The 22,590-nt window shown below is 43.1% G+C and overlaps 1 protein-coding gene across 1 annotated transcript in view; it reads left to right on the top strand.

Annotated features, from left to right (window-relative positions):
* The window catches only part of LOC111154248 (cadherin 20), a 53,213-nt gene extending 35,730 nt beyond the window's left edge, over positions 1-17,483 (top strand). The window contains exons 8-11 of the mRNA XM_022513747.1: positions 638-759; positions 6,533-6,650; positions 11,346-11,597; positions 15,871-17,483. Coding sequence (XP_022369455.1) covers positions 638-759; positions 6,533-6,650; positions 11,346-11,597; positions 15,871-16,376 — 998 coding nt within the window. The 3' untranslated portion in view covers positions 16,377-17,483. The remainder of the gene's footprint in view (positions 1-637; positions 760-6,532; positions 6,651-11,345; positions 11,598-15,870) is intronic.
* Positions 17,484-22,590: the final 5,107 nt, after the last annotated feature.

The following is a 22,590-nucleotide window of genomic DNA, read 5'->3' as shown; positions in this document are numbered from 1 at the left end:
ATGCCAAGCAAAAGACAGACCAGAAGACACACTTCCCCATGAGTGACTATGAGTAACTTCTCTCGCCCTAGCCAAAGATACGGATTTGGTGTATGTTTGATTCTATAATATCCCCTTAGTGCCTTAGCAGAAATAAATGTGCAGTATTATCTGTACTCCCATGAATAACCTGAAACCTTCTGAAATACAATTCAAAGAACTGAATAAAACCAAGAAAAAAAAAAAAGGGAATAAAGCCAAGCAATGCCACACAGTATGCATCCAGTTTGAAATGGGCTGTTTTCAAGCCCAGAATATGGAACCGAACTGTCTTTAATTTCAGAACCTGAAGCAGGAGCCAAGTGAGTCAAACCTTTTTAGGCTGCATTTTGTGTTACCTGCGCCCCTCCCCCAGAATCATACTCTTCTCCTCATCCTCCTGGCATCACACACTCTCTCAGACACACACCTTGATCTGCCCACGTGCCCTGTGTTCTGGCCGCACTCTTACTAGGCCACACATGCATCCTATGTTTCTCTTGCCATTTCCAATTCCTTTTAAAAAACCAAACTGACAAGGTAAATACCTATTCCAGCAACGAGCAGCTTTCTTGTACTACTGAACCCTCACCTTTGGTTTTCTTTGTGTTCTCTTTAGACAATCCTTCCCAGGTTGGAAGTGTTTCCGTCACAATCAAAGTCTTAGATGTGAATGACAATGCTCCAGAATTCCCCAGATTCTATGAAGCTTTTGTGTGTGAAAATGCCAAAGCAGGGCAGGTAAGGCAGTCTGTGCGATGTGCACGTTGGTTCAGCTCCACCATACAGAATGACTGCTACAGATAACCAGATTTGCCATCAGAGAAATTTAGACTCCAGAAACTAACAGTTCACGAAAGGGTCCCCGACTTCCACGCATGATGTTCCAAGTTTGTTCAGACAACCATGTGGCATCCCCCCGCCCCATTTTAATGATCTCAACAATGCTTTGATGGTAGCTTGCTTCACAGGCTGGCCTGAAGTTACCTACCCATCTTGGAATTGAACTGTATAGGACCAACTGCAGTAACGTGTGCTCTGGATCCTGGGAGCGAGGGACCATGAAGATCAGAAAACTCTTCTCTTTTCCTCAGTTTAGCACTAATACCTGAAAATACTTGCAGTAGGGAAGCTTTATTTTTTGTATCTTCCCACTTCCCTTTCTTAACTTCTAACAATAGGTAACTTGTTTAGGGACTACCTGCCCTATTCTCAGAATGATTTGTAACCTAGAATACCTACTCTCTCCTCCCTCAGTTAAAACATCATTTTCCTAATGTTGTTCATGTCAGATCAGGTTTGAGAAGAAAGGAATCTGAAGACACAAATTTCTACTAATTGGAAATAACCACAGTTCTATAATTTGCAGAGACATATTTGTGTATTTTCTGAAGTATACTTTTAAATGTACATGAAAAATTTGGTCGATCAAATTCCAAGTGGTATAACTGAGAAACGTTCAGAACTCTGCTTGGAGTGGCCATGTATTCATGCATGCTTTGGGCTGCTACCTACCCCGTACCCACCCTTCCATACCTCAGAGCATCAGCCATGTCCTGTTTCTGCTCCTGGTTTTGTAAAATGCTTTCCTCTCTCACCTGTGACCCACGAGATCCCCTAACAGCCCTAATTTCTTCCCCCAGAGTATATTCCGTGGTCCTGTGGATTCTGGTAGTAAGGCAAATGGAGTCAGAATAGTTTTAATATGGAAGTTAGGAATCTGTGAAGTGCGTACCTACAAGGCAAGGATTCATGCTTTGGTAATTCAGGCAGATTTTGCTTTCACTTCTCTTACTCACCTGGAACATGACATCCTGCTGCACAGAGACTCGTTTATACAATCAAAACTCATCTTAGCACCCCGCACTCACCAAAGATTAAGTCAACACATCCTCACCTTTCTCAGTTAAAAGAAAAAGTGATTTACATCTACCCCGGGGGTGGGGGGCAGTCCTATAAGGATTCTCATCTAAATCCTCTCATCAGTGGACTCTTAAAATTCAGGGCAATGGTGTACAGCCCTCCTAAAAAATTTTTTCAGCAAGTCTTTAATAATTCTACTTCCACATCTACTGAACTAAGAAGACCTGAAACATTATGCAGCTAATAAAAGTTACAATGCAGACTTTATGGTATAAGAAATGATCTGTGTCATTAGAAGTAAAGAAAGAAGGTATAAAAACCACATGTACATGCTTGCAGCTACAGAAAATTATGCCTACGTGTGAACTAAGACATGTAGGGGTCAAGATCCAAAAACAGCAATAGTTACTGTGCTATGGTAGCTGAGTTTTGAATGAGGGGGTCTGGACCTTTATTTTAACAATTTTTGTTTTGTATTATAACAATTTCATATACACTATATAAAGCATAACATAAAATGTTGTTTTATAAGATCTTATTATAACAAATATACATGATGAAGCTAATTATTAATCTACATTATAAAGAAGGTAAAAAAGCAGCACATTAATTAAAGCTCCTCTCCCCCAGAAAACGAAGCACTTACTTTCTTAAAGGTCTTCAGAATAGAAGTTGCCCTCTGACAGGTCAATAGCACTTTTAACTACCTATCCTGGGTTTCAGGTTTCGTTTTTTTTTTTTTTTAAGGATTTATTTATTTATTATTTAGAAAGAGAGTACGGCTGGTACATGCAAGTGGGAGGAGGGAGAGAGGGAGAGGATGAGGTGAGAGAGAATCCCAAGGCAACTCCCTACTGAGCACAGAGCTTAACACAGGACTCAATCTCAGGACCCGAAGTTCATGAACCGAGCTGAAACCAAGAGTCAGACACTCAACTACCTGAGCCACCCAGGTGCCCCTAACTACTACCTCTCTTGTTTTCGGAGCACATGCACACATCTCCCATTTCTAAATACATCCTTTTTCTTTCTTTTTTTTTTTTTTTTAAATTGTATTCATTCATTTGAGAGAAACAGATCAGGAGTGGGGGTGGTATGGGGGGAGGAAGCAGAGGGGGAGGGAAAGGGACACACAGACTCTGTACTGAAAGCAGAGACCAACACAGGACTCGATCCCAAGACCCCAAGACTGAGTCAGATGTTTAACCAACTGAGCCACCCAAGCGCCCTTCTAAATACACCTTTTAATGGCCTATCAGACAGTCCCTTACAGCACAGTTTATTTTGTGGCTTAAAGATCAGGTCATGCGCCACAAGTCTGTCACATTTATCATCCTTAGCCCAAGATACTAAAAATCCTACCCCTTGATTTTGGCTCTGGGGCATATTTTTAAGATTTTCGAAAGCACACAGCTCAGTAGGCATGTCTGGTTTATAACGCATCAGGCCTCCTTGTGTTAGATGTGTCACATACTGTCGTCAGCTGTGTGTCTGCCAAGTCAGGAAATGTGCTTGCCTCTTAGCAAGCAGCCAAGAAGGAGGCCCATAAAGAAATCAGATGACCTACCTGGCGATGGCTGAAAGCAGAATGAAACCAGCTGAGCAGAATATTGCTTGGCAAGTGGGACTGAGAATGAAATCCGACCTACCAGGAGAGTGGAGGGCAGGAGCACAGGCCATTGTGTTCCCAACTATTGCAACCAAATTTGCCATAAAAAAAATTCAGACCCCAGAAAAGAACCCAGCAAAGCAGTGTCTTTGCTCACTCATTCTTTAAAAGCCCTGTAACTGACCCCTGATGCTCCGTCAGGAGTGTCAAGTCTACGGGGCCGGTCCTCTGCCTCAAGCCCCCATCTCACAAATATGTGTATCATTTCACAGGTCAGATATTCTGAAATGACTTACCCAACTATGTACTTCATTATACATAATCACCTATTTTTTAAAATATTTTATTTATTATTTTTGTCAGACAGATATCACAAGTAGGCAGAGAGGCAGGCAGGAGGTGGGGGATCAGGCTCCCCGCCGAGCAGAGAGCCCGACGTGGGGCTCGATCCCAGGACCCTGGGATCACAACCTGAGCCAAAGGCAGAGGCTTTAACCCACTGAGCCACCCAGGCACCACCATAATCACCTATTTTTTTTTTTTTAAGATTTTACCTATTTATTTGACAGACAGATCACAAGCAGGCAGAGAGGCAGGCAGAGAGAGAGAGGGAAGCAGGCTATCTGCCGAGCAGAGAGCCCGATGCAGGGCTCGATCCCAGGACCCCAGGATCTCGACCTGAGCCGAAGGCAGAGGCTTTAACCCACTGAGCCACCCAGGCACCGCCATAATCACCTATTTTTAACATTCGTCAAGAAATATGTTTCGTCAGGGCGCCTGAGTGGCTCAGTTGGTTAAGTGTTTGCCTTTGGCTCAAGTCATGATCCCAGGGTCCTGCGATTGAGCTCTGTATCGGGCTCCCTGCTGTGTGGGGTGCCTGCTTCTCCCTCTCCCTCTGCCTACCGCTCCCCTTGCTTATGCTCTCTCTCTCTCATGCTGTCAAATAAATAAAATCTTTTTTTTTTTTTAATTTTTAAAAAGAAATGTTTTGTCATTATGTGTGTGACACTATGGGCAAGATGGAAAGTACAGGACTTGTCTCAGCAGGGACGGGTTGGTGGGGTGGCCCTCATGTGTGAGCAGTACCGACACTAGGCTAGGCTCTGTGGCAAGTTCATCTTCCGTGTTCTACCAAGCCCTCTCCTTTATGCAACTCCATTCTCCCAACTTTTAGATTCAACAGAGGCCAGCTGCCAGTTGGGTTCACCAGGAGGCATACCCAGAGGTGGAGTTCTGATATAAGATGTTTATTAAGGAATGCCCTTGGGACCCAATGCTATAGAAGAGAAGGACTTCTACAGGATTAGGCAAAATGAGAAGTCCAGCTATGATGAAGACCCACTAACAAGCCTTGGATGACTTCAGGAGTTCTAGAACTAGGGTTTTCCCAAGTTGAGATGGGATGGCCAGGCTTTATACTATTACATCAGTCACTGGATGTAGGTTGCCCTGGAAGGAGGTAGTAAATGTGTGTAGGTAACTCTCAGCAAATAAGGCAATTCTCAAAGAGACAAGTGAAGGTTGGGGCATCAAGTCCTTCACAGAATGGGGATCTGAGCAATACAGTGTCCACCAGAAGCCCCTAGCTGGGAGCCACCCTGCCTGTTATGTAACCTTCGGTATACTGAGGGGGGGCAGAGGGAGGGGTAGAATTACCTCCCTTAATTTATAGATGAAGAAATAAAGACTAAGCAAGCAAGCCCACATAGGCCCTCCAGCTGACCTCCGATGCTCCGGCGGGAATGTCAAGTCTACAGAGCCAGGCCCGGGAAGGGTAGGAGGTGTCTGTGCTATTGGTTGGTAGAGGAGAAAACACATAGAGGAGAAAACACCCACTCAACATTTTTCTATATCGCTCACAAACAGGCCTGCTAATTTTTCAATTGTATATTTTGCACTGCTTTCTTTAGCACACACATGTAGGAATGGGGCAGAGGGCAAGAGAGAGAGAGAGAGAGAGAGACTCTTATACAGGCTCCATGCTCACCGTGGGCCCAACATGGGATTCCTATTTCATGACCCTTAGATCGTGACCTGAGCCAAAATCTAGAGTCAGGACACTTAACTCACTGAGCCACTCAGGTACCCCTTTTGCAGCTTTTTTTTTTTTTTATCATGGCCTTCAAAACCTTCATGACAAACTACTACTTTGAAAAGCACTGTGGAAAAGGCAAAGTTTGAGCCAAAGAGCTCAGAAAAAACAATCACTTCTTTGGTTATCCTCAACCCTAAGCTCTGCTTCTGACTCTACTCTGTTCCATACATCCCACTTGGGTCTTGGGCTCTACACCTTTCCTAGCTCCTCTTCCCAGCCACCAAAAAGCAACAGCCATGGACCCAACCCCTCCCATCTGTATCCATTAACCTGACACAGGAGATTTCTCTCCTAGGTATTGGCGAATTTTTTTTTTTAAGATTTTATGTATCTATTTGATAGAGAAAGAGAGACAGGGAGAGAGGGTACACAAGCAGGGGGAGTGAGAGAGGGAGAAGCAGGTCTCCTGCTGAGCTCGATCCTAGGACTCCGGGATCATGACCCAAGCTGAAGGCAGATGCTTAACAACTAAGCACCCCAGGCACCCCCTCGTATTGGTCATTTTTAAGTAGAGGCTTCTCAAAGACAGCAAACTGACCCTGAAAATATTAACCCAAATGATGAGGTTAAGTAGGTGAGGTGGGAGAATGAAAAACTGGGAGACAAGCAGGAACCTGGAGCATCTCACAGCTCTTTTAGCCAAAATTCTATTTAGATTGCTTCAAAATGACTAGCGTTGGTGTGGGAATTTGTTACGGTGAGGCTTAACCCCGGAGGTATTCAGGTAACATTCACCATCTACCTGTCAATGTATTCAGGCCCAACAATAAAGACCAAAATACAATCCTGAGTTGTGTGATGGTACGGGGTACTTTCCAGTAAGTTTCAGGATGTCCTTCTCATTAGGGAAAACAATCCACTATTGGATTTCAGGGTTTAGGATCTCACCAAGCCCTGAGGATTATTCTTTCAACCCTGATTCATATGATTTCATGTCACTCCCACAGCTGATCCAGACAGTGAGTGCAGTGGACCAAGATGACCCACACAGTGGTCAGCACTTCTACTACAGCTTGGCTCCAGAGGCTGCTAACAACCCCAACTTCACCATTAGGGACAACCAAGGTAATGGGGGGACAGGAACCTACCAATGCTTTCTTATAGCTTGGGTTGGATACTTTTGGTCACTATACCATGCAAACAGTGTCAAAGGTCACCTGCTCTTCAGTAGCAGTGGGGACATTCAATGCTAATTTGTAATTTTTTAAAGTTTTATTTCAAAAAAAGATAAAAATTAAAATAAAAAAAAAAAGTTTTGTTTCAACAGATCAGAGACAATGTCCTCTGCTGATTCTGAAACTTTCAGTTCATCAGTTCACAAATGTTTTAGAGTTGGTGCTGTGTGAGGCAGTGCCAGGCAAAAGCCTTCCTTCATTGCCATAGATAACAGCCATGTCTATATGCTCTATAACTATAGGAAGAATCTGAGAAAAACGGTAGAAATTGAACTAGATAAAGAGAAAAACCTGAGGGAACATTTCTGACCAAGCATCAAAGGGGATAACAGTGAAAAGCTCCCAGAACAAAAGGGAGAGAAAGGCTAAGATGACAAAGGACAAACATAGGATCACAAAGTGTAGCTTGGCACTGAAACAACTCCATTACAATGATTTTAAAAAGACAGAGCCAGGTGGGGTTCCTTGTCCAGAAAGCACTCCCCACTACAACTTGGCTGGAAGGGAATTCTAGACCCCTCTTGTGCAGTAAGCATTCTGATCAGCTAAGAACTGTATAGACCTAGCACAGTCTCCATTAGGCACAGACGGGAAAAGTAGGGACTTCTGTTCTCTCGTCAAATGGTTTTCAAAGAAAGATCAGAAAAAAATCACTTAAATCTGTCAAGTGAACCCCTTCTGTTGCTAACTCTGCTACCTGCTGTCTGACCTTGGGGAGAGAGGTCATCACTTCTCTGGGCCCTACTAGCCTCATTCTTATTTCAGTTCTAAAATACTAATTGTTGGGAGGCTCAGTCTTTAAGCAGCTGCCTTCAGCTCAGGTCATAATCCCAGGGTCCTAGGATTGAGCTCCGCATCAAGCCCCACATTGGGCTCCTTGCTCAGCGGGAGGCCTGATTCTCCCTCTCCCACTCCCCCCTGCTTGTGTTCCCTCTCTCGTTGTGTCTCTCTCTGTCAAATAAATAAAATCTTTAAAAATAAAATAAAATAAAATACTAATTGCTACTGTGTAACAATCTAAACAAAAGGAAACGAAAAGTCATGATTATGCCTGCCTGGTCTTAGTCTCAAACATCACTTTTTTGAGACTTAAGTATTAATTCAACCCCACATGATATTCTGCCATTAACACTTGAGACTATTAAGCCTGTTTTCTTTTAAATGTAAAACATCCCTCCAAATCTTTCCTTTAACCTTCTACATGCACTCTGATAATTCTAGAAGGGAGGGTAATACAAATCATAACAAAAGAAGTACTGCAATTAAACATCCTGATCTTTTTATTGGGTCAAATTTTGAACTATTCATTTATCTGCTTCACAGGGAAATCTTTCCTACAAAAAGTGGTTTCAGCCGCCTCAGGACAGGTTTCCTAGTGGAAACCAGGGGTCGGGCGGGAGTATTACATTATACTCTTTCTTCAAATTTTCACTGAAGTGTCACTCTATGCCTTCACTCTGATATTTGTCAGAATCAACACGAAAACAATATGCAGCAAAATGCCGCAAATTTTTTAAAGATGACTTTGGATACCAATTCACGGAGCCAATGCTTTAAAAAAATGGGCCATGGGAATATGATGACTATAAAAAGAAATGACTCATTTCTTGGAAGGTTTTCCAAAACAAAAGTCAGCACATCTTCAATAGAAAGGATGAACTCTTAATCTCCTCATGACAATTTATCCCATGAGTATTTTCTATGGAGGCTCATTAAAAAATTGACCAGCATCGATTTGGTGGATCTGCTGTCAGGACCCCAACTCCCATGCCCAAAACATATCTTTTTTTTTTTTTTTTTTGACAGACAGAGATCACAAGTAGGCAGAGAGACAGGCAGGGGCAGGGCGGGGGGGGGGGGGGGGGGAAGCAGGCTCCCCGCTGAGCAGAGAGCCGGACGCGGGGCTCGATCCCAGGACCCTGGGATCATGACCTGAGCTGAAGGCAGAGGCTTTAACCCGCTGAGCCACCCAGGTGCCCCCAAAACATATCTTTTTATAAACACCACAAGGCACTATCTTAAGTAGAGCCTTTCTTACTTTTTTTTTTTTTAATCCACAAAGCATTATTAAAAGGATTGTGTATATGTAGCATTTTGCAGTTTCAGACACATTTTTCCCATACTTTTCTTTATTTGATATTTATAATAACCCTCGAAGGTCTCGATGAAGTTACTAATCCCTCTGATTCTCGTTGTCTCAGATAAGGAAAGAAAGCAAATGGGCCACAATCAGAAAGTGAGTAAGCGTTAAGGCTAGGACTGGAAGATGGGGCCTATTTTAGCCACACACACACACACACACACACACACACACGAAAGAAAAAGGTTTTGTGTCACCTTGGAAATAAATACTGTTTCCAAATGGGTTACTAAAGCCCTATTCATCATATTCAACAAAAACTCTGCAAGTGGCTACTGCAAGTTGCCAGAACCCTTCCAAGACTAAAGTCAGCAAGGCAACACTGATCTTTTTTCTTTTTCTTTAACCTTAAATAATTCTGAGATCAAGAAACATGATATATAGTGCTTAATTAAATGATGATGTAATACTTTTATGAAATTCAGCTCTGGTGAAGCTTTCTAAAAGTCTTACAACCTAGCCTCGATTAAACTGAAAAAAGTAAAACAGATTTATGTTTGAGAAAAACTTGGTTTCTGAAAAAACAAGACTAACATTGTAAAACAGAATACTACTTAGCTACTAAATCTGGAAAAACAGAAAAATGGGTGGGTTGTACAGTAGGTAGAAATATAATCCTCAGGTGGGCAAGCAGAGGCCTGTACCAAAGCAGGAAAGGATTTCCATTGGCTGGATAATTTACAAGAGTTAGTATCACTAGACCAAATAAGCAGTTACACAGCAAAATAGAAGAAATGTATACTTGGAGTCAGAGAGACCAGAGCTCAAATCTCAGCTCTGCTACTAAATTAGTAACTTTGAACAAATTTCATCACTTTCTCTAGGCCTTAACTCACCTGTATAAAAGGGTCAGATTATCACTATCTCATCAAATGTGAAAATGAAATGAGATGCTGTGCACTTAAGCACTCAGTAAACAATCACCGATATCGTGAAAAGGCAGGGCAAGGAGGAAGCAGAAAAGCTAACAAAGGGATAACGTATCCATCAGAATAGGCTAGCCTATGCTGAGCAACAAATGACTGCAAAATTCCAGTGGTTTAACACAACTAAAATTAGTTTCTTACATAAAATCAGCTGTGGGTCTGAGCAACAAGGACAGCTGGTGTCCATGCAGCTCAGTGTCCCAGGCTGCCTGGCTCTCCACCTTAAACGTTCTTGTATAGTATCGCACCAAGGCAAGAGAACACAGAGAAACACGTATCAGCTGTTAAATTCTTCTGCCTGGAAGTGACACAAATCGTTTTGCTCATTTTTCATTATCAAAAGCAAATCATATAGACATGCCAAAATTTAAGAGGGCAGAAAAGTATAATCCTTTAATATGTCCGAGAAGGGAAGGAGAACCAGAAATATTGATAATTAATAATGTTTACTTTGGTTAGGCTCTCAGAAGTTTTTGTGAAGTTCTAGACTCTTCCTTGTGAAATGTAAAACCACATGGACCTTCCATGTTGATGTCAGCTTTGAGAGTCACTGCTTGCATGTCCTATCACATCTCTAACCTTTTCCTCTACTGAAAATGATCTCAACTTTGCAAAAAACATATGACTTATAATTCCAACCCACTGGAAGAAACTTGAAAACAAAGATTAAAAAAAATAAAAGATCCTAGAACATTACATTAGGCAAATATAAATATAAATACACAGACACACACGACCTTTGCGAAACACATCAAATAATTTTGCTACTTCCCTTTAAAACTGGAGGAAAAAAAACTAGGATTGCTGATCAGGAATGAATTTCTCCAAGTTCTTATTAACTGTGTCCCTCAGACCACAAGTAGGGGAAATAACAGGGTGTGTCACGTGACTGGGGATTTCAAACGAGCTTCCACTAAATGAGCAGTTTCTTCAGAAAGCACAGAAGGAGTTGGTGACTGCTTTCAGAGGTGTAAAAGAAAACCGCCAAAGACGTGACTTCCAGTGAAAGTGGCAAAAATAAGCAATCTGCCACAGCCAAGTGGGCTCCTCAGCATTCTTTTCCTGGAGCCACAAAGCAGCCCCAGGGCCTTGGAAAACTGCTGAGCGGGAACAAGCAGGGACCGCAAGGGGTCAGTGATTGTTCATTCCTATCAAGCTTTCACAGGAACATTCCAGTTAGATCTGAAGTCTAACAGTTCGCCCTGGGCACTTTATGTCACAAAGGGTAAAACAGACTCTCAAAAAGGGTTTCTCTCTTAGGCCCCAGGGCTTTGCCTAGAAGCAGAGCAAAAAAATCCATGGTTTCGGAATCCAAATGCTGATCCAGACAAAGTAGAGGGGGCTCCAGGTAGTCCCCTCCAGGGAATGTTTGCCGCTCCCTCTCCGTCCTTCCCACTCCCATCCCTGCCTTCTTGCTTTCCTTAATCTAAGAGATTAATTCACTTACTGGGTTCTTCCTTTTTCTTTCCGCCCGCTTTTCCACTCCCTTTTTGCAACTCCTACATCCCGTCTTCTTCAGATAACACCGCCCGGATTCTCACCAGGAGGTCTGGCTTCCGGCAGCAGGAGCAGAGCGCCTTCTACCTGCCCATCCTGATAGCCGACAGTGGGCCGCCGGTGCTGAGCAGCACGGGCACGCTGACCATCCAGGTGTGCACCTGCGATGACGACGGCCACATCCTCTCCTGCAGCCCCGAGGCCTACATGCTCCCGGTCAGTTTGAGCCGGGGCGCCCTCATCGCCATCCTGGCCTGCATCTTCGTCCTCTTGGGTGAGCAAGGGGCTCCCTTCTTTTCCGTGGGGTCCCGTAAGTGCTTACTTGGCTACCATTCTAACACGGATGTTCAGAACCTGTTTTCTACACCATGCTTATTGAAAAGGTGGTACAGTAAGGCTGGGAAAGAATAAAGAAACTGAAGATAGGGTGCCAGGGTGGCTCAGTTGGTTAAGCAACTGCCTTCAGCTCAGGTGGTGATCCCAGAGTGCCAGGATCAAGTCCCGCATCAGGCTCCCAGCTCCTTGGGGAGAAACCTACTTCTCCCTCTGACCTTCTCCTGTCTCATGTTCTCCCTCTATCTCCCTCTCTCTCTCTCCCTCTAATAAATAAATAAACAAAATCTTTTAAAAAATATATATATATATAGAAAGAATTTATATACATATATATATATATACATAGAGAGAGAGAGAGAGAGAGATCACGAACCTGAAGATAGGTCCTTCCTGCAAGGAAGCCATGGCCTCTTTGGCCAAACCAAAGCAAATACATTTATCAAGCATCTGCTATGGGCCAGGGGACCATTCCAGGTGCTGGGATTAAGACGACAGACACGTCCCAGCCTTCACAAAGCTTACTTCAGAGCAAAGCAAGTTCATTTTGACACCACAGAATCAACACGACAATTTGGGGGGCAGGATATGATAAACACCTCTTCTGACCCCTTCATTTCCCATAAGTAGTAGCTAAATCACAAAGAGAGAGTGACAGGCCCAAGGCAAAATGTCAGAGGCAGAGGCAGAAGTGAAATGCAGGCGACCCTGCACTATTCATCCCTGTGTCTGAGTGGCAAGGCTCTTTTCCTAAGTGTTCATCCCCCGAATTCTGGAGGTGGTAGGTGTTATGGAGAAGAGAAGAAGAACAAGGTATCCTAAAGGGACAGGAGACAAGGGTGGGTGCCATTTTATAGAAGGTGGTCAGGGAAGGCCTCCCTGATAAGGAGACCTTTGAGCAGATCCCTGAAAGAAGGGAGAGTAAACCCCATGGCTCTCTGGGGGAATAAGCTATTTGGGGGCATTAGCACCCCTCCAAGGCACTGTGGCCATCTAACAAGGAGCAGTGACTACACAGAATCAGAGTGCCACTGCTGGTGACATAAAAAGATGCGATGACAGGCTGGTGGGAGAGCACAAGTGAGGGAGAGGATCCTTTCTTCCTCTGCTCAAATCATACAGGCAGCCACTCACCTCCTTGCACATAAGGCTATTCGAGCAATTGTTTTTGAACTCAACACTCAAAAACCAACAATAAAACACCTAAACTAACTCTAAAAACCACAAAAATATCTGTCCATATATCCCAACTCTTCTGATTAAGTAATTCATTGCACACATATTTTGCTTAGAAAAAAAGCAGACTTAGATAGTAAGATCATCTAAGACGAAAGAAACCCTAGCGTTCTATGAGGGAAAAGAATACAGCCCTGGGGATTTAAGTTAGAACAGGCATGCGGAGATCCATGTAACCCCCTGGCCCCAGGTTTATCTATGAACCAAGAAACTGAGTCAAACCGAAGACAGAACGTCCTCACTACAAAATGTCAGCCCTTCATTGAATTTCTAGGTAGGTCTGTGGAATATGCCTCTCAGAAAACATTTGCAAATACCACATGTGGTTTGATTTTGTTGTTTTAGTTCAGGGCTACATGAGAAGTAATATAAATTAAGTAACTTTTCTAAATCCTCTGACCCCTATATCAGAGAGTTGTTACGATTTCTGGTCCCTGTCTGCACTGACAAACACCCTCCTGCAATTCCCCGAGTGTCCATAAGATGGCATTGGGAGTCCTTGAGTGTAGGACAGGATAAATTACAAGAAGCCATTGAAGAAACTTGCTCCTGGGAGAAATTTCCAGCCTGCCTATTCCTACTCCTATCTTTGGAAAATGTCCACATTATAAGTTCACCCTTGCCCACAAAGAATAGAAAACGCCATCATTACAGAAAGACCGATTTAAAAAGACTGGCACAGAAAGAGTCTCAAGCTAGAAATGGTGTGCAAGGAACAATTTACATTGTGCCTCCCAAACCCACTATGTCTTATTTTTTGAACTGTACAGAATAAACAGGTAGTTTTCATAAGCTAAACTGAGCAGAGGTTTATATGCAACTTTATATAAAATCCTCATAGTTTTAGGCACTCTTATTTCTAAGAATGCGTATCCTAAATAAAATTTAATTCATAAAACTGAGTAAGACTGTAGTGGATTTGCCAACAAAATACTATATTTTACGGACAATTAAATAAATATACTAATTTCAACTTTATAGGGTTTTTTTTCCATGTCTCTAGTATAGATCTAATTCCTAGAAAAATCTCATAGGCCCTATGCACTGTGCTTGAAATACCTAAAGATCCTCTTCTGTCAGGGAAGCCTTTCAGTTGAATAGGACCATGTTTCCCAGAATCTGATTTTCAGGGCATTATCCAATACTTGTTATTTAAATCAGATTCTCTAAAAAATAATACATTTGTATCTTATTTTGTAAGATAAAGATATTTATAAGGTAAATATAAGATCAATCAGTTTGATAAGCTGCCTAATTCTCTAACATCAGAATTCCTTCCAGCAGATATCCAAGACTTTTCTAATTTTCCTTCCTAGCATTTTCTTAAATACCACTCCTACCATTCCAGGATCATCTGTGTGAATGTTTTTCAGTCCTCTGGGAAGAATTACCCAGCCAGCCCTGCCTCTGAAATCTCTTTGCAACACATATAACCCTATGATAGTCCTTATCACTGCCTGACTAGTATAAATCACCTATATTTCCTTAGATTACAAGTTTATAAGACCAAAATTCATGTCATATCAATGTTGTTTCTCTACTGTTTTGCATAGTACATAAAAAATATGAGTTAGCACTTGTTTACTGAGCCACACAAACACATAATATTCATTTAGAATCATCCCATTTATCCAGCTCTGCATCCAACCAGCTCACACTCCAGCCTCCCACACCCACTTTAAGCCCCCGCTTCTTCAGAGCCCTATTAGACCACTCCTCTGAAATCCCACAATCAGGTAGTCCATAAGTTGGATTTTGGCACACAGAGAAAATATACAAGAATATATAATTGTTTCCTGTGTTTGCCTTTTGTCACCCTAGCTATTTGGGAAACTATTAGGCATTAACATCATTTTAACTGCAATTTACAAAAAGCACATTCTACATCCAAATGTTTTAAATTATTACCATGAATTTTTTAAGTCAGTTCATAATTTTACTAGGAATACGACTGAACTCCATTTTTCTCCCCCTTGGTAAACTGCAGTTTCATTTTGTAGTGTTGTCAAGTTGTTACATTCACCAGCTATAACAAAGCACATCAGGGGAAAAAAAAAAAAAAATCAATAGCAGTTCTACAGCTAAAACCTCAACACACTTCCCGGAAAACATTTTCAGTCACAGAGATAAACAGTTCAATGGGATTATCTCTATCTCTCCTTTAAACCACAGTGAACACATGGGGGGGGGGGGAACCACATTTGTTGGGATAAAATTTTATCCAAATCCGCAAGGGCACCTCTAACAGTGTGGTGTTTCTTTGGTAACATGCGGAATTACGTAAAATGTCGCTGCTCATTCTTTTCCTTCCATGAACATCCAGTCAGGTCCAGACAGTCACCACCACCTCTCTAACAGAAGGCTTTCCGAGGAATCGGAGTTTATTGGAAAACAACAATCACTTATTTAAAGAGATATAAAAAAACTAAGACTTCGATTCATACTTAGCCTTTATGTCCCTATGCATATGTACTAATACATGATTCTATTTGCAGAGTGAAATCCTAAGATCCTAATGTAAAAAAAAAAAAAAAGGATTCCACCTACGTAATAAGATTCCCACATTATCAGAAATGTATACTCGTCCTTACACGGTCAGAAGACATTGTCTGAGCCTCAGCATAGACTCCACAGAGGCCGTAGAGCTTACTGGGATTTAATTTGGGGGTGGCCGGCCGCACACAGACACCCACACACTCTCAAAGCAGCAAGGTGACGCAAAAAGACTTTACACGCAACTTCGTCTAACTGAACCACCTGCAAAAAAGAGAGGGCTTCACCTGCCTACAAACCCCCAATCCGACCGCGCAGAATGAGTGAGGAGGTAGACCCTGTGGTTCCGAACGTCCGAATGCTGTCTCTGGGCTCAGCACTCAAAGACCCCGTCCCATACCTGTGGTTCCCCAGGGCCACCTGCCATCACGGCGCACGCAGCCGGGTCTCCGGGGTAACGATCCTGTCCTCTTTGTTTCCCGCAGTGCTGGTGCTGCTCATCCTGTCCATGAGGCGGCACCGGAAACAGCCGTACATCATCGACGACGAGGAGAACATCCACGAGAACATCGTCCGCTACGACGACGAGGGTGGCGGCGAGGAGGACACCGAGGCCTTTGACATCGCGGCTATGTGGAACCCCCGGGAGGCGCAGGGGGGAGGCGCCCCCAAGTCGCGGCAGGACATGCTGCCGGAGATCGAGAGCCTCTCCCGCTACGTGCCTCAGACGTGCGCCGTGAACAGCACGGTCCACAGCTACGTGCTGGCCAAGCTCTACGAGGCCGACATGGACCTGTGGGCCCCGCCCTTCGACTCCCTCCAGACCTACATGTTCGAGGGGGACGGCTCCGTGGCCGGGTCGCTGAGCTCCCTGCAGTCGGCCACGTCGGACTCGGAGCAAAGCTTCGACTTCTTGACAGACTGGGGGCCCCGCTTCCGGAAGCTGGCGGAGCTCTACGGGGCGTCGGAGGGGCCCGCGCCCCTGTGGTGACGGAAGCCGGGAGGCAGGCGCGCGTCCAAACCCAGACGTTCTCGGCGGACGCGCGCGCACGGCGCAGCCGACCACGTGAGCAATACTGTGCTGGAGAGTGAGAGGGGGTGAGCGGCGGCGAGGAGAGCTCTCTCTGGATCAGCTTTACTTGGTTACATTAAGTTAAGTAGTCGAAAGGAAACACAGGAAGAACGGGGGGCAGAAACTCCAATATCCTTTCGTTCCTTTTTTCCTTTTCATTTTTGCGACACCGCCTTCAAGGGCTTGGAGTCCAAGGTCAAGTTATGGCGAGCTTGGCCTTTCTCTCCCATTCGCCAAGGCCTTTGTCGCTTTGTCACTCTGCCACCACTGAAGAGTTTCTGGTCTTACATACATAGGTGGCAATTGAAGGGAAGTTTGACTCTCATACCTTTTTCTTTTTCCTCCCTTTTTGAAAAAATTTTTATCTTACTTTGTTCTCCATTTAAGAGTTTTGCTGGCTCATCAAACCGCACAAACCAACCCACACAAAAGAACACTGAAAAATTGTTACTGGGTGAAATTAACCTACTTGTCTTGGGATGGATGGAATTTCTTTTAACCCTTTTAAGACAAGGTTAAGGCGAATCAGCCTTGCATGACGGGTGGGTGGGGGATGGGAGAAGGAAGAGGCATTGACTTTGTGCTCAAGTTTAACGGCTGAACCAAGAGTTGCTGGCATTACAGCGAATCCAACGCCATCAAATTAGAGTGCTCTGTTCTCTAGGCTCTTGAACTATGCCCCTGCAAAATTGTTCAGAACAAAACCAGAAAATCTGCCTCTTTTGCACTGTAGATGTCTCTTCCATGTGCCAAATGTGAAGATTAGATGCTACAAATGAAAGCCAAATAAAAAGAAGTATCTGATAAAAGCATGGGTTAGAGGGCTTTCCTAATCTGTGTGAGGTCAATCCAAGGGATGTTTACATACTGTAGATAACCTACTTGAACAAAAATCAGTATTATAGAGAATAAATGGATGTAAGAAAATTACATGTATAAGTTTTGTATATTTGTTAATAATTTTGGTAATAAATATGATGTACTGCATCTCAGTACCCTAGCACTTCTTTTAATAAAAGTTAAATAGAAGGTAAAGTCTATTGCACATTTGTTTAATTGCAAAGCACAAAGATGGCCTTGTGATCTTGACCTAGCCTCAAGTTCCTGGGGCTGGAGCTGATTCATAAGGCAAAGGCAGCAGCGGAGTAGTATGACGCTGTGCATGCTTTTCCAGTCACTGAACACACGAATATTGTGGTTCCAACTGTTAAGCTTTTCGTGAACACTCTTCATCCCCTCCATCTCTGAAAAGAGTAAAGGACGGTTTGATGATATCAATCATATAAAGGTGAATCACGCCCCAAATTTTTCATTTTGTGAGAGGGTTTTCCACATAGCCACCAAGGAGACAGGCCACTCTCCTACTTCTATCTCTGTTCTATTGGCAAATCAACTATGTACAAACGAATACAAATATATATCAAATCCGTACAACTCACCAACACTGGATGAGTTCACAGAAGGCTGGGACCATATTTTATTCATCTTTCCTTGCCCCACAATTGGTTGTAAACAAAATAGTTTTGTGTGGGTCTTGTTTATAAAAATGGTTCTCAAATTTTGATGGGTTCAGAATCTCCTAGAATACTTGTTCAACAATAGCTTGTTGGGCCCTACCCCCCTGGAGTTTCCAATTCAGTTGATCCGGAACAGTTTGCACTTCTAACAGGTTTCTAGGTGGTGCTGATGCCCCTGACCCAGGGGGTCAGACTTTGAGAAGCTCTGCTGTAGGGCTCCTCTCTCTCAAACACGAGAAGATTAGATTATCAGCCCACTTACACTGGGGCCCATCCTATCCATAAAACGTGTGATTTTTTTTTTTCCAGTATGAAGGACAGTTTGGCAGAAGTGTGCAAGAAGACTAACGAAGTCCAGGAGCCCGAAGGATATGTTTTATGGTCTATTACATGGTATACTAACAGCCAAGCAAATCCTTATCATCAGACTTCAGTAGACTAACCCTTTCTTCCCATCAAAGGCAGCTCTCACACATCCTCTATGAGTAAGGTATGATATAACCAAAGATAAGAATAAGCAAAGAAATAAAGCTACGAACTTGAGTCCAAACCAGCCTCTACAACTACCAGTTACTTGAATGTGAGCAAATTGACCCCTATAACGTTTTCCTTTCTGTCACGAGCCCTGAGGATAATTTTGTGACTATTTTCCTTTGTACTGCATGTGTTAAGAACTGGGAACAGCTGTTATCCTAACCACAGGAGGTTATCATGCCCCACATCCTGCAAATGCGGTACCCATGATACTGGGCATGAAGTGATTAAACAATCTCCCAGAGCTTCTGGTCCCTGGGAGGATGTTTAATGGTGTGATACAGGAAGTGTCAGAGAAGCACAGAGTAAGAGATCCATTTCAGCTCACATTTTAAGCCGAAAGAGACTCTTCCTCCAAATCAGTTTTAAAATTCCCTTTCCATGGCCACAGTTTACCAGAAAGGCTTTTCCCTCTGAAAAGAAAACATTAGCACCACCAGATAGAAGGCAGAATGTGATCAGGTTAGGCAAGAGTGCTGTAGAATTATTCAGCCATTGCTTTGTTAACAGGTAAAAGAGCTAGCCTATAATTTACATGTTGTGGGGAAACAGGAGCATCGGTAGGAATCAATTAATAAGACTGTCGGAAACTATTCTGGAACAAGAACACAAGCAGATAAAAATGATCAGTGAATTTTCTGAAACAAAAAAGCAGAATATCTCAACATGGCAGATGGCAAAGACAAAGATGGAATGGTTCACACACACACACACACACACACACACACACATTTGTAAATCCTGGAATCAAAATTCAGACAAGTCCAAATCAGTGCAGGCACACTGATTACAGCTTGTTACTAGTTCACTAGTGATGCAGAATTGGACCTTGATGTCAGAACTCATAATATATTCTTCATAGTGGTGGGACTACACTAACATGGGGTAAACTCTACAAGTCGGGTTTTGTTGCAGATGGACCCATTCTGAAATCCATTTGTCATCTCCATAATAGAGCTAAAGAACTTACAAATATTTTTATGCATAAATAGCTGGATTTAGAAGTCTTTTGTTTGATTCTAAGGGTCAAGGTTCTGATATAGGGAGTGGACAAAATCAGATCAAGGAATCTTCTTTTTAAAATGATCTACTAATGACACAAACCTGTCTCTTGTGATTGATGTTGTGCAAAAACCATGAGTACTAACTTATAGTATGTCCAATTAACTATAACATCAATGGGGCACCTGGGTTGCTCAGTGGGTTAAGCGTCTGCCTTTGGCTCAGGTCATGATCCCAGGGTGCTGGGATGGTGTCCGACATCAAGCTCCTTGCTCAGTGAGGAGCCTGCTTCTCCCTCTGCCTGCCACTCCCCTTGCTTGTGCAAGTGTGCGCTCTCTCTCTCTCTCTCTCTCTCTGACAAATTAAAAAAATAATAATTATAAAACTTAAAATTAAAAAAACTATAACATTAACTCCAAATAAAATTTTTCTAGAATCTTTCCTCCTGAGACAGGAGGCTTGCAAATCCAGCCCCATGTGTTTGGCTACACTTTTGGTTTTGAAAGGACTGCCAGGGGGCTGATGATGAGGGAGTTTCTTCCACTCCAACACTTTTGCTACTGTGGCCGCCTTTCTGGTACTCATGATGACAAGGGTTACTTCCTATTCCAGAAAGCCTTAGAACACTTCTCGGGATTATTGACTCTCAAAAACCATTAAAACTACCTATGAATCTTTTCTAATTTTTCAGAAAGGCTGAATACTAGCTTCTCTTTTATTATTTCCATGTCTTCCCCTTCCTCCCTAATCCCTGTTTTATGACTATTGCTGCATAAAAAGACACTCCAAACTTAAGTGGTTTAAAAAGACAATGTCTTTATCATGCTCACAGATTCAGTGGGTGGAGACTCAGGAAGGATCCACCAAGGACACCCCCTCTTGGCTCCACGATGTCAGGACCTTAGCTGGGGGGACCAAAGGCTGGGGGTGACTCATCCACCTCCTCCATATGTCTGGGGGTTGGGGCTGGCCATTCAGACCTGCTGGGGCCACCAACAAGACCTCCTCATGGCTCCTTGGGCTTCCCACATCACAGGAGCTGAGTTCTAGGAGCGAACATCCCAAGAAAAGGCAGAAACCAAATTGTCTTTTATTACCATAAGTCACATAGCATTACTTCCACAGTAGTCAGTCACAAGGCTCTCCACTTTGAAAATGAGGAAACATGAACTCCACCTCCCAACGGGAAGAGTGTCAGGGCTACATTGCAAAAAGAAGTAACATGCCTGTGTTGGAAAATGTGATCAGCCATGTCCTTCCCCTTTTCCGCCTGCCTCCTCCCCACATCCCAGGAATCATTTTTTATTCTATTCACCATTCCTCTTCTCTCTTCTACTCCTCCTCCTCTCTATAGACTACATTCTTGTCCTATGGGTATATTATTCTTCTCCGAATTCAGTTATATCTCTACCACAGTACTTTAAGAAGTAAGTGAATATTCCATGCAAACAGCTAACAATATCCAACATGTAACCAGCGTATATTCTGATTGAGGTATAATTAACATACAATAAAAATATTTAAGGTATATAATTTAATAAGGGTTGGCATACATATATACCCATGAAGCCATGACCACAATCAAGGTCGTGAGTGTATCTGTCACCCACAAAGGTTTTCTCACATCCCTTCATAATACATCCTTCCCGCACCTGCCTCTCTCCCCCGCAACTCAATCAACCACTGTTGTGCTTTCTATAGATCTGTTTGCATTTTCTAGAGTTCTATAGAAATGAAATCATACAGTGTGAACTTCTTTGTGTGGGCGTGGGGGAGATCTGGGATCTTTCAACTCAGCATTTTTGGAAATTCACCCAGGTCACTGTGTACATCAGTCCATTGCTTTTTTGTTGCTGAGCAGTATTCTATTTATAGACACACCACAACCGGTTTCTTTGTTCATCTATCAGTGTGCTCGGGCTGCCATAACAAAGCACCATAACCTGGTTGGCTTAAACGACAGAAATTAATTTTCCCACAATTCTGGAAGCTGGAAGATCAGGGTACCAGCATGGTTAGGTTTCAATGAGGACCCTCCTTCCAGTTTGCCTCTGGATGCTTTCTCACTGTGTCCTCACAGGGCAGAGAGAGGAAGTGAGCTCTCCCGGGTCTCTCCTCTTAGACACAATCCTATCAAATTAGTGCCCCACCCTTACGACCTCATTTAACCTTACTGACCTCTTCTTTTCTTTTTTAAGATTTTATTTATTCGGCAGAGAGAGAGAGAGAGAGGGAACACAAGCAGGGGGAGTTGGAAAGGGAGAAGCAGGCTCCCCTCTGAGCAGGGAGCCCAATGCAGGAGATCATGATCAGAGCCAATGGCAGATGCTTAACAAATGAGCCACCCAGGTGCCCCCACCCCACCCCGTAATGACCTCTTTACTCCAAATATAGTCACATTAAGCATGAAGGCTTTCAACATATGAATTTCGGGGATTGGGGTGCCTGGGTGGCTCAGTTACTAAGTGTAGGCCTTCAGCTCAGGTCATGATTCCAAGGTCCTGGGATCAAGCCCCACATCGGACTCCCTGCTCAATGCGGAACCTGCTTCTCCCTCTCCAGCTCCCCCTGCTTGTGTTCCCTCTCTTGCTGTGTCTCTCTGTGTCAAATAAATAAACAAAATCTTTAAAAAAAAAAAAAAAAAAAAAGTTAGGCGGAGACACAATTCAATCCTTAGCTAGTCACGTATTGCTAGACATTTGCATTGTTTGCAGCTTTGGGCCATTACAAGTTAAGCTGTATGAATATTTGCTTACTAGTCTTTGTAGGGATGTATATATTTTTTCTTCTCATAGATAAATACATAGAAATGGAATGGCTGGGATCATGAGGGTATACATTTTGTGATGTTTTACTGCCAAACTGTTTTCCAAAGTCTTTTTTATCATTTTCTGTTCCCACAAGCAGTGTATGAGCGTTCCCATTTCCTCCACATGCTCCCCCGCCCTTGGCATAGTCAGTTTTTGTCATTTTAGTCATTACAATAGGGGCATTATAGTATCTCACTGTGGTTCTAGTTTCTGATACCCTAGTGACTCATGATGTTGAACATCTTTTCATGCACTTTTTTGCTTTCCATG

This window comes from Enhydra lutris, unplaced genomic scaffold (genome assembly GCF_002288905.1).
Source record: "Enhydra lutris kenyoni isolate GAN:26980312 unplaced genomic scaffold, ASM228890v2 scaffoldscaffold36, whole genome shotgun sequence".
NCBI classification, from domain to species: Eukaryota; Metazoa; Chordata; class Mammalia; order Carnivora; family Mustelidae; genus Enhydra; species Enhydra lutris.
The sequence above is the reverse complement of the archived record's forward strand: the minus strand, read 5'-3'. Positions and strand labels throughout refer to the sequence as shown.